At 36.9% G+C, this 17,747-nt stretch overlaps 1 protein-coding gene across 4 annotated transcripts in view; it reads right to left on the reverse strand.

The window, feature by feature from the left end:
* The window catches only part of LOC150100943 (enoyl-CoA delta isomerase 2-like), a 384,225-nt gene that overhangs the window by 78,082 nt on the left and 288,396 nt on the right, over positions 1-17,747 (reverse strand). For all 4 annotated transcript variants that reach the window (XM_090401230.1, XM_090401231.1, XM_090401228.1 and 1 more), the window contains one exon: positions 1,200-1,320. In XM_090401230.1, coding sequence (XP_090257356.1) covers positions 1,200-1,320 — 121 coding nt within the window. The remainder of the gene's footprint in view (positions 1-1,199; positions 1,321-17,747) is intronic.

Raw genomic sequence — 17,747 nt, forward strand, 5'->3', positions numbered from 1 at the left:
GATGGTGGTGGTTTCATGGGTATGTTTCTATACTGGTCGCAAGCCAGGTGCTGATTTTACTGTTTGTTGGTACGTGCTGAGAAGGCTTCAACTGCTGTTACACAGTTTAACTCTTTTTTTTTTTTTTTTTGCAAGTAGAGTAGAAGTTTCGGGTGGCTTTGCCATGGTGATTGTTGCACTTATATGTTATGTAGTTTGTTGACTGTGGTCTTGTTATCTGATATGTTGTTCTGGTTACTCTATAAGTTGGGCTGTAGTAATGTTTTAGCATGACTATGTAGTGGCATAAGTGGTTCACCTTAAATATTTTGTGTTGTGTCTGTGCTGCCTGCATAAGTGTGGGTTGTTCCCAGAATAGTTTTACCATTTTATCTTGCAACCATTGTAACCTGTGAAGTCTGTAGTCTGTGCAGAATGCATATGATGTGATTGCATATCTTAAAATGTTTTCACATAATGCTTTATAGATTAGTATTTTTATGTGTGCCGGGGCTATGCCTTTTAATCGGTATAGTTTGCTTGCTATTATCCTAAGCTTGGTGTGTAGGTAGTTTATATGGCTATTCCAACTTTGATCAGCATTGAAGTGAAGTCCAAGATAGCATGCTGTTTTCACTGTGATGGTTGTGGTTTTAGGTTCTGTGCTTTGTGTATAGGAAGATGAATGTCAGATAGTGAGATGTTTAGTTTCTATGGGCAGGGTTTGGGGGTTTTTGAATATCATTAGCTTTGTTTTTCCAGAGTTTATATATATGTCGTTTTCAGTTAACCAGTTAGTGATTTGATTGATGTCATGTTGCATATTTGTGTAAGTGATATTTGCATTGTTGTGAATGGATACTATAGCCATGTCATCTGTGTATTGGAAGATTTTACTTTTTAAGGGAAGATGGCTCATGTCGTGTGTGTGTATATGTTAAATAGAATGGGAGATAGGACAGCTCCTTGTGGTACTCCACAGGTTACCAGTACCTCTTTGCTGTACGCCGATCCTATACATGTAATGTGCTTCCTATTTTCCATGTATGTTTTAAACCACTGGAGTAGACGACCTCCGATTCCGATATGCATTAGTTTCATTAATAAGGTTTTGTGTGTTAGTGTGTCAAATGCTTTTGTTCGGTCAATGAAAACTGTGAATGAATAATAATCATAATAATAATCCACAAAATTCTCACAAGGCAAAATTAATTCCTTACTCTATCAGAGGCATATACAATGTCACACAGTCCAAGTAAAGTTACAGAAAGCCCAATTGCAGGACCATTCACAGCAGCCACCAGAGGTTTAGGAAAATCAATAAAGCTTGCCACAAATGACCTTAAATTAAAGAATATATTTTCAATAAAATATATAATGAAATATATTGACATAAAAAAGACTAGACAAAAAAATCTTACTGTCTGTTTATTTTAAGAAGTTGACAATTTGTATTGTTATGTGAATAACATAAATTATTCTACTAAAAAATACTAGAATTTCAGATGCAAATATTTATTTAAAAAATGAAGATACAACAGTGGCATGTATTTGTACATAACAGTTTTTATTTGGCGTGAACATGCAACTTGGATAAAGGGATTGCAGTTAGAACCAATAAGGCTATGAGGAGTATATTATGTGTGTTAATTACAGTGCTCTTTAAGCAGTTTGCCTCTTTTGCAGAACGATAAAATTGATGTCTTTCCAAATGAAAGGTGTATAGTATGACATCCTTACAACTGCACTACAGACTTTTTTTTTGCTCTTGATATTTCTAACATATCTGATCATGTTTGACAAAAATGGGCAATTAAGTAAGCCCTTGTTATATGGTCTGTCTTCTGATTTCTGCAACCAATAGCTCAGTCAGCAACAATAATGCATTTTAGCTTGAAAGGATGACACCTCAATTCAAATCCCAACCAAGATGCAAAGGGCATTTATAGGGGTTTTTCAACTGAAAGTGAGCTAGTCAGTCTCATATGCAGGTAACAGCATTTTTCCTCCAATCTTGCAAATTAGGCAAACAGCACAGAGGAACATATACAACTGACAGGCATAATACACTGGTCTCTAGCTTTAGTTGTTTTGATCACAATTCCAAACAGTACAACCTGCAACTGGGTTACCAGCATTCTCTCTCTCTCTCTCTAGCTGAACATTATATTTGACAGTAGAAACTAATGAAGAGAACCCACAGGACTGTGTTTTCACTTGCTCTCTTTAGTCTATATATGAGGGAAAGTCGGTAAGTTACAAATAGTTATAAAAAAATAAAACAAGTGAAATACAAACCTCAGAAAAACATTCATTTCTCTATATAATCCACTTCAACATTTATACAATTGTTTAAAATCACTTTATCAATCCATCAAAACTAGTAACATAGAATTCTTATGTCTTAGCCACCTCTGCCTCCCACTCTCAACCCTCCTAATCATAAGCAAAATAATTATCATCAAAGTGCAGTTTTGGCAGGAAAAATAGGTGAAAGTTGCTTGGGGCAAGATCAGGGATGTAAGATGGATATTGAAGGAGTTCCCACCGAATTCTTGAATTCTCTCCAGGGTTCGTGTAGCTGTATGAGGCTTTGAAATTACATCATAGACCCAGGCACAATACATCTCTTGTCAGTAGGTCTCAGATTTTTTGCCAAATTGCATCCTGAAGCTTCAATATAATTTCACAGTATGCTGTGGCATTCACATTTTCACCACACACATCTGAAAATAGGCTGGCAGTACTCCCTGTGAATCCTTGAAATTCTTGCTTGTAAGTGAAATGGAATGTGGAATGAAGTGGGAAATGAAAAATACTTCATTCCATAAACAGGGTATATCTCTTTATGAATGCTCTTTACTGGAAGTCCTTTTGCCCACAAGAAACACACACAATATGCTATTTGATAGCTGTACATTCTTAGAGCATGGCTGCTATTTTAGACTGCTGAAAACAGCTACAAAACAAGCACATGTCCATCTAATACGTGTACTGTCATCCTAAACTGTGCTGCTACCCAGTGACACATAATGAAAACCATTCACTTCCAATTATTTGTTCTGCTTTTGTTTGTAATTTACTTACAGACTTTCTTTCATATATATATATATATATATATATATATAATATGTGTGTGTATACACACACACACGCACACACACAAACACACTGGAAAAGAACAAAGTGTGTTCAGCCAGTTAATGATGAGTTCAAATTTTCACTTTACCAAATATAGTTGAGAATTCATGGGAATATATGAAAGATCTGTTATTTTGTAGATCTGGAAAAGTCATATGACAATGCTCACAGAGAAAAGCTTTTCAAAATGATACAATTACATGGGGTATGTGGGATATTATACAGAGCAATATATATAGTCTATGTTTAAGTGGTGAGTCAGCAGTTAGAATTGAAGGAAATATAGGAAGATGGTTTGATGTAAAATCAGATGTAAGACAAGGGAGCACACTATCTCCACTCTTATTCATTAAGGACGGTTGGTTATCAGATTCATATTCAATAGTGAACTTGATACAGGAATACAAGGAGTATATTTTCTCTAGGAACTGAAGTAATTCTGACTCAGTGTGGGACCAGACTGTAAATATATCATCAATAATAAACTTCCCTTTTTGGATATCATAATAATTTGTAATTCCAGAGATCATGTTGAATTTTCAGTTTATCAGAAACCAACTTTTTCTGGCAGATACATTCACTCATCCTCCCACCATCATTCATCAGAAAAAATGGGTATTATCAAGTCTTGTATGTAGAGCTCATATGATCTGCTCTTCTGATCCCCTTTTGTTAGATGAACTGAATAAAATTAAAAGCAATCTGATATGTAATGGATACAACCAAAACTACAATCCAAAAAATTATTGATAATTATCATCCTTCTACCAGACTACAATCCAATGTTAAAAGAATTTCAATACCCCTACCTTAAAGGAACCTGGGAACAAACTGCAAGGATTCTTCATAAATTCACTCTATATGCTTCCTTCAAACCTGCTTGGAAAGTGTCCTCCTTCCTACCATCAACAAAGGATACATTACCACCTCTTTCCTTACTAGGTGTCTACCCTGCTCATGTCATCTTTCCTATTTTGGACAGACTGGTCATTCCGTCTTCATTAGAACTGAAGAACATTAAGGCTATACTACATGTTTGGAATCTGACAAGTCTGGTCCTGCTTTTCATGCTATTGACACTAGGGACAGAGTTCTTTGGAAACAGACAAAACTTCTTCTTCACTCAAGCAAGTTCAAATTCGATCATCTTTTCCTTGAAACATGTGAAACACCAAGGAATCATCCAAACCTGAACTGATCAGACTGTATGCCAATATTATTATTACCTATGACTACATTTTCAATCTCAAAGGAAATGGGGGGTAGAAATAACTCTTGAAGATCCGATAGGCCAAAGCAGTCTCTGTTTTGTAGATATACTAACTGACCCCAATATTCAGACTGCCCCAAATCCTAGATAATTAGTAAATATACAGCATTAATTGAGTTAAAACAATTAAAACTATTAAAATTTCAACTATTAAAACTATTAAAAAAAACAAAAATCAAAAGGAAACATTAAGCTGAATGACCACACTCTTCAAGGAGCAAAAGAACTGAGAGGAGACCTCCACATAGCCTTTAAAGGAATGCGGAGAACCGACCAGGGCTTCTGACCTAATGTCCAATCCTCACCTTCTCGTGGTGAACCCTGTTGGGTATCTACTTGGATACTGAATGAACGAGGATGGGCTGGCACTTTGGAATTTAGCCGACCAAATTGTATTCTTATTGGTTAAACCAAAATAAAAAATGATGGTACAACATGACAAAATTTCATGCCGGCTGGGGCGTCGCCTGGTTAAACAAGGCCCCCATTGTTTTCGCCAGGGAACCAGGGCGAACAGCAAAAAGTCAGCTACTGGAACAAATCTGAAAACAAACCCCAACTCAACATCACCAGAGTTAAAGATTGGTACTATCAACATAAGAAGCCTGAATGGCAAACAAATGGAGCTAGCTGAGGAATTAGATAAGTACCAGATTGACATAATAGGGGTGACTGAAACAAAAAAGACCAAAACTGGTGAGATCTTTCTGAGCAATAAATACAAAATGTTATATTCAGGCAATGACAATCTAGGAAAAGAAGAGTAGCCATAGTATTCAACACAAAATACGAGGCTAATCTTCTTGAATGGCAGTCAGTCTCAGTTAGACTAAAATACACAAAGATTATTGAAGAAAAAATGAAAGAGTTTGAGAACAGGAATCAAACCTTGGAGATTCAGTGGCAAGCCTTGAAGAAAACACTCATTCATTCAGCCAGAGAGGCATGTGGTGAGGTTGTCTGCAAGGATAAAAAAATCAGAACTCCCTGGTGGACACAGGAAGTTAAAGAGGCAGTGAAGGAAAAGAAGAAAGCATATCAAAAGTTCCTGTCAAATAAGTCAGCTTGTATGGAGTAATTACTTTGAAAAACTGCTAAATGAAACAAGCAGTGATGACAGCAGAGTGGTAAAAAACACTGACCAGGCATGCAGTCAGGAATATATATCCATACTTGAAGTAGAAAAATCCATCAAAGGCTTGAAATGTGGAAAGGCATCAGGAGTAGATGATATTCGATCAGAAATGCTGAAGTATGGTGGTATAAGAATCTTACAGTAGCTGCACTGCATAGTTCAGAAAGCCTGGACAGAGGGACGAATTCCCAATGATTGGAGTAGAGCTCTCATAGTACTCATATATAAAAAGGGAAATAAAACTGAATGTGAGAATTACAGAGGTATTTCCCTACTGAGTGTTCCTGGCAAGATCTATGCAAGTATACCTGAGAAACGGTTGAGAAGAATTGTGGAAGAAAAGCTTGGTGAAGAAGAAGTTGGATTCAGGCCAAATAGAGGCTGTCAGGATCAGCTCTTCACTTTATGACAAATAATCGAGAAAGCATGAGAATATAACAAAGATCTGTATTTAAGTTTTGTCGATTTGGAAAAGGCATATGACAAGATGCCAAGAGAGAAGCTATTCAAATATGCTGCAGCTATATGGTGTCAATGGGGAATTATATCAATCAATACTTAGTCTTTATTTGAGTTGTAAGTCAGCAGTTAGAATTGAAGGAAGTACAGGAAGATGGTTTAATGTTAAATCTGGTGTGAGACAAGGATGTACATTATCCCCCCTGTTATTCATTATCTATATGGATCACATTATGAAGGAAAGTGGTATTAAACATGATATCAAAATTGGAGATGTTAATGTCAGCTCTTTGCTTTATGCGGATGATGTTATACTTCTAAATAAATCCAGCTACAAGTCTGTGCAAGATTCTCTGACTAAATTGAATAGCTGTTGTAATAGATATGGTATGAAGGTCAGCAATAAAAAGACAAAGACAATGAAAATAGGCAGAATCATTGAAAATGTCAACTGTGTTGTGAATGGAGAACCTGTGGAACAAGTAAAACATTTCAGCTATTTAGGCATGATGTTTACTGAAGATGGTAAATTAAATATAGAAATAGACAACAGAATTAGCAAAGCTGGCATGGTGGGAAGTCAATTGAATAAATTCATATGGAATAAGAGAGAAATTAGTCGGAACACTAAATTAGCTGTATACAAGACAGTGTTCAAACCAGTTTTAACTTATGGATCTGAGAGCTGGGTCAGAAGTAAAACACTTGACCAAAGACTAGAGACCACAGATATGAGAGTCCTGAGAAAGATTATAGGCGTGAACAGATGGCATCAATGGCAATATCATATTAAAAACGAGGATATTAGGAAAGAACTTGACATTGTCAGCATCCAGGAATGCGTTAGCAGAGCTAATCTCAGGTGGTATGGTCACTTAAACAGAATGGGCAAGGAAAGATTAGCAAAACAAGTGTTCTCTGTCAGGTTGGCAGGAAAACGACCCAGAGGAAGACCAAGATATAGGTGGATTGATACGGTACAAAGTGCCTTAGACGATAGAAATATAAGATCTGATAATGTTGGAGTCTTGACAAGTAACAGACTGATTTGGAGGAAAATTGTAGATAGGAAATTAATAATGATGTAATTTTTTTCATGTAGTACTATCATATCCTGTACACCCTTTGAGGGTACATAGCAGGAATTTGATGATGATGATTAGTTCCTATATCAATACTCTAATTGGCACAATGAATAGAATGCACAAAAAGCTCTTCAGTCTCATAAAAGCCTCTAACTAATGTTGAGAAATCAAACTCTTCACAACAAACACTAAAAATTCATCTTTATAAAACCACCAGTCAAGCCATATTTACATATGACTACAGACATTACTACTTAATGCACAATTATTATTATTTTCAATAGCTTTGGAACAACATACTTTCAATCAGTATTAATATATACATGACAAGACCATGCCTAAAATACTTGCATTCTTAAAACAGCAAAGATCTCTAATGAAAACACCTCAGAAAATTCGGTTGAGGTTAATTTTGCTGCCATTTCCTGTGAGATTGAAATTGTAGTCAGGGGTAATAATAATATTGGCACACAGTCTGATCAGTGCAGGTTCAGATGAGTCCTTGGTATATCACATGCTTCAAAGAAAAGATGATTGAATTTGAACTTGCTGGAGTGAAGGAGTTTTGTCTGGTTCAAAAGACTCGGTGCCCAATGTCAATAGCATGAGAAGCAGAATCAGACTTGTCAGATTATACTTGCCAAGAAATTATATTCTTCATTAACCCTTTACCCACGTGTAAACAAAGTTTGCATCTTCACAACTAGGCTACTCGTATATAGATGCTATTGACATCGCATCAATTGCCTCAGCTGCATAATGCAAAACACACTTCAATGCAAAACTTTGGGACGTGTATATTGCTATGTATTATGGGATGAATCACTACCCAGACTAGTTCAACCTTTGTTGAAGTCTCAGGGGCCAGACCCAGATGGATACCAAGACTGAATTAATGCAGAAGTCATATAGTTATGAAGATGCTTCACATATAAAATTTATATGTTTGTGCTTGCACTTCAGTAAAGGATTAAACAAGAATATAATTTCCTGGTAAGTATAATGTATTTTATAACCAAGTGAAAAAAACTTCATACAATCAGTTGAGGTAGTTGATTCATCAACACAGGCATCCATCCTTGCATATATATTCAGCACTGCTCTCTACAGGACAAACAGAAACAGAGGAAGGCAAAGAAATCTGTTTTGGCAATCCATTAGCAACATTCTTTTTTATTTTATTTTATAGGATGAGATTCATGCACCAGGGGTGCTTAAGGGTCAAAGCTGTATAACTGAGAGGAGACCTCCACATAGCCTTTAAAGGAATGCGGAGAACCGACCAGGGCTTCTGACCTAATGTCCAATCCTCACCTTCTCGTGGTGCGCCCTGTTGGGTATCTACTTTGATACTGAACGAACGAGGATGGGCTGGCAATTTGGGATTTAGCCGACCAAATTGTATTCTTATTGGTTAAACCAAAATAAAAAATGATGGTACAACATGACAAAATTTCATGCCGGCTGGGGCGTCGCCCGGTTAAACAAGGCCCCTGTTGTTTTCGCCAGGGAACCAGGGCGAACAGTGAAAAGTCAGCTACTGGAACAAATCTGAAAACAAACCCCAACTCAACATCACCAGAGTTAAAGATCGGTACTATCAATGTAAGAAGCCTGAATGGCAAAGAAATGGAGCTAGCTGAGGAATTAGATAAGTACCAGATCGACATAATAGGGGTGACTGAAACAAAAAAGACCAAAACTGGTGAGATCTTTCTGAGCAATAAATACAAAATGTTATATTCAGGCAATGACAATCAAGGAAAAGAAGGAGTAGCCATAGTATTCAACACAAAATACGAGGCTAATCTTCTTGAATGGCAGTCAGTCTCAAGTAGAGTAATGTGGGCAAATATGAGAATGGGGAACTGGACAATGAGACTTATTTGTGCCTATGGTCCCACAGAAGGTTCTACTAAGGTAGAAGTGGAGGAATTTTTTGAGGCTTTAGAAAAAGCAACTGACACAATGAAAAAGGAAAAGTTGGTCCTTGTTGGGGATCTAAATAGTAGAGTAGGAAATGATTGTGAGACATACAAAAATATTTTGGGAAAATTTGGAGAAAAGAGCAAAGCTAATAATAATGGCAAATATCTGTTGGATTTCTGCTCAGGACATGGACTGGTTATTACTAACACCATGTTCCAACATAAAAATGTGCACAAATTCACATGGAGAGAAGAGGCTAGGAATAAGAAAAGTCTCATTGACTATGTTATTGTTGATAGTGATGTTTTCTCCCTGGTGCAGGACACCAGAGTGTACAGAGGATTTGAAATTGGAAGTGATCACTATTTAGTCTTGAGCAGGATAAAATTGAATTTCATATTGAAAAGAATAACATGTAAGAAAGTTTTAAAGCGAATAAAAGTTGAGCAGCTCTCAGATGTGAACTGTAGACTAAAATACAGAAATATTATTGAAAAGAAAATGAAAGAGTTTGAGAACAGGAATCAAACCTTGGAGATTCAGTGGCAAACTCTGAAGGAAACATTGATTGATTCTGCCAGAGAGGCATGTGGTGAGGTTGTGTGCAAGGATAAAAAAATCAGAACTCCCTGGTGGACACAGGAAGTTAAAGAGGAAGTGAAGGAAAAGAAGAAAGCATATCAAAAGTTCCTGGCAAATAAGGCAGCTGTTACTCTTACAGTACAGAGACAAATGTAAGAAAGCTAAACAGTGTGTAAAACTAGCTAAACAAAAGTCATGGGAGGACTTTGGCAAGAATATAGAAAATAAATATCAAGAAGGTGGCAAAATATTCTGGAGGTTGTTGAAGAAGCTTAGGAATGGGGAAAGAGTGCTGTAAAAGGAGTTAGAGATGATAAAGGTGACATGAAAACGGGAGAAAAAGATATCCTTGAAGTATGGAGTAATTACTTTGAAAAACTGCTAAATGAAACAAGCAGTGATGACAGCACAGTGATAAAAAACACTGACCAGGCATGCAGTCAGGAATACATATCCATACTTGAAGTAGAAAAAGCCATCAAAGGCTTGAAATGTGGAAAGGCAGCAGGAGTAGATGATATTCGACCAGAAATGCTGAAGTATGGTGGTATAAGAGTCTTACAGTGGCTGCACTGCATAGTTCAGAAAGCCTGGACAGAGGGACGAATTCCCAATGATTGGAGTAGAGCTCTCATAGTACCCATATATAAAAAGGGAAATAAAACTGAATGTGAGAATTACAGAGGTATTTCCTTACTGAGTGTTCCTGGCAAGATCTATGCAAGTATACTTGAGAAACGGTTGAGAAGAATTGTGGAAGAAAAGCTTGGTGAAGAACAAGCTGGATTCAGGCCAAATAGAGGCTGTCAGGATCAGATCTTCACTTTACGACAAATAGTCGAGAAAGCATGGGAATATAACAAAGATCTGTATTTAAGTTTTGTCGATTTGGAAAAGGCATATGACAAGGTGCCAAGAGAGAAGCTATTCAATACGCTGCAGTTATATGGTGTCAATGGGGCATTATATCAAGCAATACTTAGTCTTTATTTGAGTTGTGAGTCAGCAGTTAGAATTGAAGGAAGTACAGGAAGATGGTTTAATGTTAAATCTGGTGTGAGACAAGGATGTACATTATCCCCCTTGTTATTCATTATCTATAATGATCACATTATGAAGGAATGTGGTATTAAACCTGACATCAAAATTGGAGATGTTAATGTCAGCTCTTTGCTTTATGCGGATGATGTTATACTTCTAAATAAATCCGCTACAAGTCTGCAAGATTCTCTGACTAAATTGAATAGCTGTTGTAATAGATATGGTATGAAGGTCAGCAATAAAAAGACAAAGACAATGAAAATAGGCAGAATCATTGAAAATGTCAACTGTGTTGTGAATGGAGAACCTGTGGAACAAGTAAAACATTTCAGCTACTTAGGCACAATTTTTACTGAAGATGGTAAACTAAATATAGAAATAGACAACAGAATCAGCAAAGCTGGTATCGTGGGAAGTCAATTGAATAAATTCGTATGGAATAAGAAAGAAATTAGTCGGAACACTAAATTAGCTGTATACAAGACTGTGTTCAAACCAATTTTAACTTATGGATCTGAGAGCTGGGTCAGAAGTAAAACACTTGACCAAAGACTAGAGACCGCAGATATGAGAGTCCTGAGAAAGATTAGAGGCGTGAACAGATGGCATCAATGGCAATATCATATTAAAAATGAGGATATTAGGAAAGAACTTGACATTGTCAGCATCCAGGAATGCGTTAGCAGAGCTAATCTCAGATGGTATGGTCACTTAAGTAGAATGGGAGAGGAAAGATTAGCAAAACAAGTGTTCTCTGCCAGGTTGGCAGGAAAACGACCCAGAGGAAGACCAAGATATAGGTGGATTGATACGGTACAAAGTGCCTTAGACGATAGAAATATAAGATCTGATAATGTTGGAGTCTTGACAAGTAACAGACTGATTTGGAGGAAAATTGTAGATAGGAAGTTAGTAATGATGTAATTTTTTCATGTAGTACTGTCATATCCTGTACACCCCTTGAGGGTACATGGCAGGAATTTGATGATGATGATGATGATGATGATGACTCATGCACCAACAAACAAACATCTACTAGACAGGATATAATGGAGCAATCTGGCACATCTTGTAAACCTCTAGTGAATTATGTAATACCTAACAATGTGATACACACAATTAATAACTACAGAAATTTCCCATCATACTTACCTGTAGGATGATCTTGAAGTAATTTTTTCTTTCTATTTATTGTAAAATGCCATCTGTATCTGTTATATTTCTGACAGTGTGCTAGGAGAGTAGCTGCATCTTATATTTTGCCATCTTATATTTTTAATTCTAACACTGAAGTTATATGGTGCACATCAAGCAAGTTATATGGTCAATTTTTGCAAGTTCCCTGGTTAAAAATCCAACTTGTTTCATTAACCATAGAAGATATATGCATGTTTGCTTCATGTGAAATCAGGTATTATTTTTCATGAGTATTGCACTCATGAAAAATAAGTGCAACTCAAATTTTTTTTTAATTGCATTCAAAAAAAAATTGTGTCATACTTATCTTTGCTAATTTTGTATTCTATAGGAAGTATCTAGTATGAGACAACTAAGAGTAGAGAAGATGCTGTGGCCTTAGAAGAAAACCTGAATAAATTGAGTGGATGGGCACGGAAATGAAGATGCGAGTTCAATGTTGCAAAATGCAAGGTCTTAAAATTTGGGAAACAAAGATGGGATGTAGAATTTATGCTTGGTGGGGATATACTGTGGAAGAAATAAGAGATCTTGGGGTGATAGTGGTGTAAAATTCGATGCAGTTGAAGATATTCTTTTCTTTTGCATCATCTTTTACAGAGGTCACAAATTTTGTAAATAAAATGTATACTGTGTACTATTTGGAGTTGCATTCTTTTTTTTTTTGTAAAAGTCCATGTGGGTGGTGAACTTAAAGAGAATAATATTAAATTGTTCAGGGATTGTGCTTTAAGTTGCTCCCTATCTCAGCCAGATGTATAATTCAAGGACAATGTCATAAAAAGTGGCATAGTACTGAACTGGCTCCGTTTTCAGTTAACAGGATTATGATGTGTTGCCAGTGCAATTTGAGAGTGAACAATTAGTGATGAAGGTCATCCGAAATTTTGAATTCCCACCATCATTGATGAAGGTCAAAACCATTTGTGTGGGAATATTTGGTGGTCTCCGACCCTTAGTCCAGGGACTCTCAGAGTTGTATGTAGGAAGCCTTCAAACAAACAAAAAAAAAGCAATCGAGAGAACTCCGTTTTCTTGCTGCAGATCGTCGGCCGCTTGAAGTCGGAGAGCGTGGCCCATGGGCAGGAGAAACACCGAAGGAGCAGAGCGATGTACCAGCATGCACTGCAAGTGAATGAGCCTGCATCGTGCAATGGATGCCAGACACTGGATGTGATCGACCGGGAAACGTCGCCAATAGTATGTTTCAAGTCCCGGGAGTAAGCCACCAAATGACGACGATCATGAAACCGTATACGAAAGGGCAGAGTGTTATGACAGAAGAGCAGTCTATGGAACTGGTAAAATATAGGGAACTGATATAACTAAGTGTGCAGATAAGGAACTGTTGAGTAGATTTTATCATACTTTTATTAAGTTTGTAAAGGATTGGCTGAGAGTCCATAAGACATTGCTAAGTCAGAAAATTTCATTGTCAAAGAATTAAGAAGCCTGGAATCAGAGGTATATTGTATGTTTGAGCAAAACATTAATAGTTTGTGATTAGAATTGTTGAACTCGTAACTGTAGTTTTGAAAATGATTGCTTTATGTGCATGATTGAGAATGTATATTATATGTTGCAATATCATAACTTGTAGCGTAGGATGCAATTAAAGAAAGATTAATATAGTAGAGTACTATCTTGTATAATTGCTATTGACTTAAATAAATATGTTTTGTTAATGTGGAATACTGCCTGAATTTTACACAATGCACTGTCTCTAAAAAATTTATGAACCTGTGAGCAAAGAATAGCCACAACTCAGAAATTAAGATTCTTAATTGAATGAAGTATATCCTACAGGGCCATACAATATCCCTAATACCTCCCAAGAGAATCCTGGTGGCACAGTCATTAAATAAAAATAAATTTTCAGAATTCTCATGGTAACAGAGATATCTAAGTGTAGCTTAGAGTGACAAGGCTAGCTCAGGATAAAATTGATAGCCACTCACTCATAAAAGAAAATAAATAAGTAAAAAAGCAAGAGAGAGAGAACAGAAGAGAACAACAAAAAATTTTACAGTGGATAAGGATCTGAAATTTAGGGGACACATTGCCAAAATTGTTAGGACAACACAAAAAATTCTGGGAATGATGCAGAGAACACTGACTTGTAGAAGCAAGAAGATTCTTGTTCAATTGTATAAGGCCATACGTGGACTACATGGACTTCCGTGTGCAGATTTGGTCACCTGGTTTTCAAAAGGATGAAAAGACGCTGGAAAGTGCCCAGAGATGACTTACTAAAGTAGTTTCTGATCTCTGGAATGTCGAATATGAGGATAGGTTGAGAAGATGCAATTTACAGAGTCTAGTGGATAGGAGGAAGGGGGAGGTGATATGATAGAGACCTACAAGTCAGTACAGGGTTGTTATAGGATCAATGTTGGAGAGGCTTTACAGTAAAGGCTTTACTCTGGTTCTCCCCTATGGGAGATCTGGGGAGAACCAGATGACATCCCTGGAAGCTGTATAAGGAGGGTGTGAGCAGGGCAGTGAGAAGCAGGTTTTTTGCATGCAGAGTTGTGAATGATTGGAATGTCTTGAGACATTCCAATGTCTCAAGAGAGTGTGGTGTCTGCAGAGAATTTGAGTGTGTTTAAGGCACAGTATGATGAGCTGTGTGTGTGTGTGTGTGAGACAAAAAGGACCTCCTAGATGAGTCTTTGACTCTATGGGATCTTGGGATAATAATAATAACTATCTTGTTTACTGGAGGTCTGAACTGGCTTGGAAGGTTTAACTCTAGAGCAATGTTTCCAGATTATCTGACCATTAGTTTAGCCTATGAGCAACACTACAAAAAGTGCTATGAGTTTACAGCTATTCACGAGTAGCATTATCATGAAAAAAGTCACAACAGAGCATGTCATACCGCTGCAACATTTGTTAATGAAATGCAAAGGGAATCAAGAAAGAAAGAGAAAGGCACAAAGAATGAAGCTTTCAAGAGTTGATTATTTCATTTTTGCCTTTCACTTTCTTTCTTTCTTTCTACCCATTTTATAAGGAAAAGGTAACGTATAGGAATGTAATAATTACTTGAGCATAAAACATATTTCACATACTATAAAAATATGGAAAGGTATGAAGATTTCACATATCGTGAAGATTTCAAATATGATGATACTATGAAGATATAATGATAAAGATAATAACTGAAAACTGAAGATAAATATATCTCAGATGTCTGGGATATATTATAGATGTCAAGAATGATGGTAGAAAATATCCAAGAAGGTGTTAGATCCTGAATGAGGACCTTTCCATCAAAAGGGTCATTCAGTCAGGCTATAACAAGAAAGAAAATTCTAAGTTAGAATTATTTATACATTTAGTCAAGAAAGCATAAAGAAAACATGTTAGAATTACCCTAGAAAGAAGTAAAATAGAAGTGAAATTTGTATGTCTACGTAAAAATGTATTGTTTAAGAAATTGTGGATATTTTAAAATACTCTGTGTAAGAATGTATGTCTAAGTGCATACAAAGGTTGCTAGCTAGCTGCCTACAATGATGTAATGCTCGAAGCGAAAGCGTTCATGGATGGCGAGCTGAATTCGCGTTCCGCGAAAAAAACGCTCTTCAAGGAGCAGAAGTGTGAGGCAACCACATAAGAGTTAATAGGAAGGTGCCGTGAATAAGATTTGAATGAGGAAAGAGGGCGCAATGACAGAGGATAAATACAAGTTGGCATGTGTTTGAACCTCACGTTTTTTCCTGTTTCGGTTTTTCTTGTGTGGACCAGCAGTGCTGTCCAATCGATGGCGCCGGACGACAATCTCCTTCCCAGTAACTGAAGGAGTCGGGCATGCTATACATGAGATGACGGCAGTTCTCCAAATTGGGCCATCGGTAAAGCTTTTGCTGATGTTGAGATAGCAAAGGATTCCTTTTGATGGAGGTTGAGCTAGCGACAGCAATCCATGAGATGAGTGAGTGTCCAGCAAAGAAAAGTGGCCATTTTGTAACGAACATGTGACTTCCACGTGGCAGCAATCTACCGTAGCAGAAAAATATCCCCTCACAAATGATGAACAAAAGAACCACGACATCTTCACGTCAAGGTGATAAAGTACTGAAATTTTTTTACCTATGTAATAATTAACTTTAGAGGAAGGAAGGAACAAGATTCTGACTAGGAGGAAAAGGAATTTTAAAGTAACTTTGTGCTCAGCAATTTATGACTATGTTGGACTGGTAGTCTGAGAACTTAAGATTGTACAGTTCCTAAATGAATGTAAAGGGGTCAAATATGACAGAAAGTTTAGTTTAGAAATTGATCTTATATTTTGTGCTATGTGTGAACCTAATTCACCCATGAAATGTGAACAGTATACTTGTCAGTTTGAATAATTCTTATTTGCTTAACTAGTGAGTTATTAATGATTTCAATGATTTGCTTTTGACATGTTAAACTTAATTGTAATCTCTTTAGCCATTTAATAAATGTTTTTCTATGTAAGCCCGAGTTTCGTCTGAGCATGAGACTGATTTTACCACTTATAAAATTACGGACCTATGCATAAAGGAAATATAAGGGGAGTTAAGAGTATTTTGGCAATGACTGTATGCTAAGATTACTTTAAGCTACTTAATTATTTTAATAAAGTTAGGTAACACTTGACCTCCAGGAAAGTTTCTTTGGACAAGAATTTTCTGTCCTAAAGCTCTGACTGGTGCAGCTAAAACAAACAAATATCGTCAGAGCTTGAAAAGGGAAAGGGTCCCAGAGAGATTGTTTAGAGATTTATTCTTAGCTGGCACAGGAGAAATAATAATAGTAAATTTATAAAAAAACAACGACGTAACAATGGCACAGCCGACAGGATGTGTTTAATCCATAAAATAAAGGATTGGATCAAGCACAGTGAGTCGGTCTTAGTCTCATGCACAGCAATCAGGAAATTTTGGAAAGGGAACTTTGAAAACTGACTTTTGTGTAATAGTGTAAGCTAAAAGTACAAGTATGTCTATTCTGTATAGCTCCGAGTTAAATTACTCAGAATTCTTTAAGACCATAAACCCCCCAACAAATCTTTCCTCAGTTCTCCGGAGACGACACAGATGATGTCAGGTCATTCTTTGAATATATAGATGAGCTTAGAAAGATTGGGCAAAGGAGTGACTTCCAGCTGCTTATTCTGCTTCACAGTAAGTTAGTTGGAAGGGCAAAAGGTTTCCTCTACTCCTCGCCAATCCTAAAAGAAACTTTGGATTACCAGAGGTTTAAGAAAATCCTAATTTCCCAATTTTCTAGGGCAAAAATTCTAGGACCTAACCTCTGGAAACTTCAAAGTATGGTACAAAAAGAGAAGGAAAGCATCTCTGATTTTTATAACAGCCTGTTTACCCTTGCTAGTACTATGTGTGTCTGACAAAGAGAAACATCACTTAGATCGGGCTGTTTTTCAGCATTTCAGAATTGGATTAAGGCAGGAACTGAGGGGAAACAGCATGGGAGAGGGATAACCAGTCTGAAGACTTGCTATGAAGCAGTAAAAGAAAGAGAACAGCTGCTTGGGGATATTTGTACTGCAGCCATAGTGGGCCCAGTTAATGTCATTAAAAAAAGTAGAGATACTATTAGGGATCCCAATCCTGTAAAGGAGGGATTGGAAAGGAAGGAGAAGCAGAAGGTTCAGTGAGGTAAGGAAGGAAATAAAACTGAGTCGGTTTGTAGTGTTGCGGTTGGTGCCTGTGATTTTAGCGAGGTTGGCTCCTTAGTCAGGCAGGAGGTGGAGAAGTTACAACAGCCGCTTATAGAGCGTCTTGATTCTGTCATCAGTCAATTAGCATTGGGTCCTCCCAGGGATCAAGAATCTTCTGTTTTTCAAGAAGATAAAATAACTAGTATTATTCACAGAAAAGTTGAAAGATTGCAACATCCAGTGTTGGAGAGAATGGATTTCCTGATGCAGAAG

Source organism: Typopeltis vanoorti, chromosome 12 (genome assembly GCF_054136105.1).
Source record: "Typopeltis vanoorti isolate ZY-2024b chromosome 12, IOZ_Tvanoo_1.0, whole genome shotgun sequence".
In the NCBI taxonomy this organism is placed as follows: domain Eukaryota; kingdom Metazoa; phylum Arthropoda; class Arachnida; order Uropygi; family Thelyphonidae; genus Typopeltis; species Typopeltis vanoorti.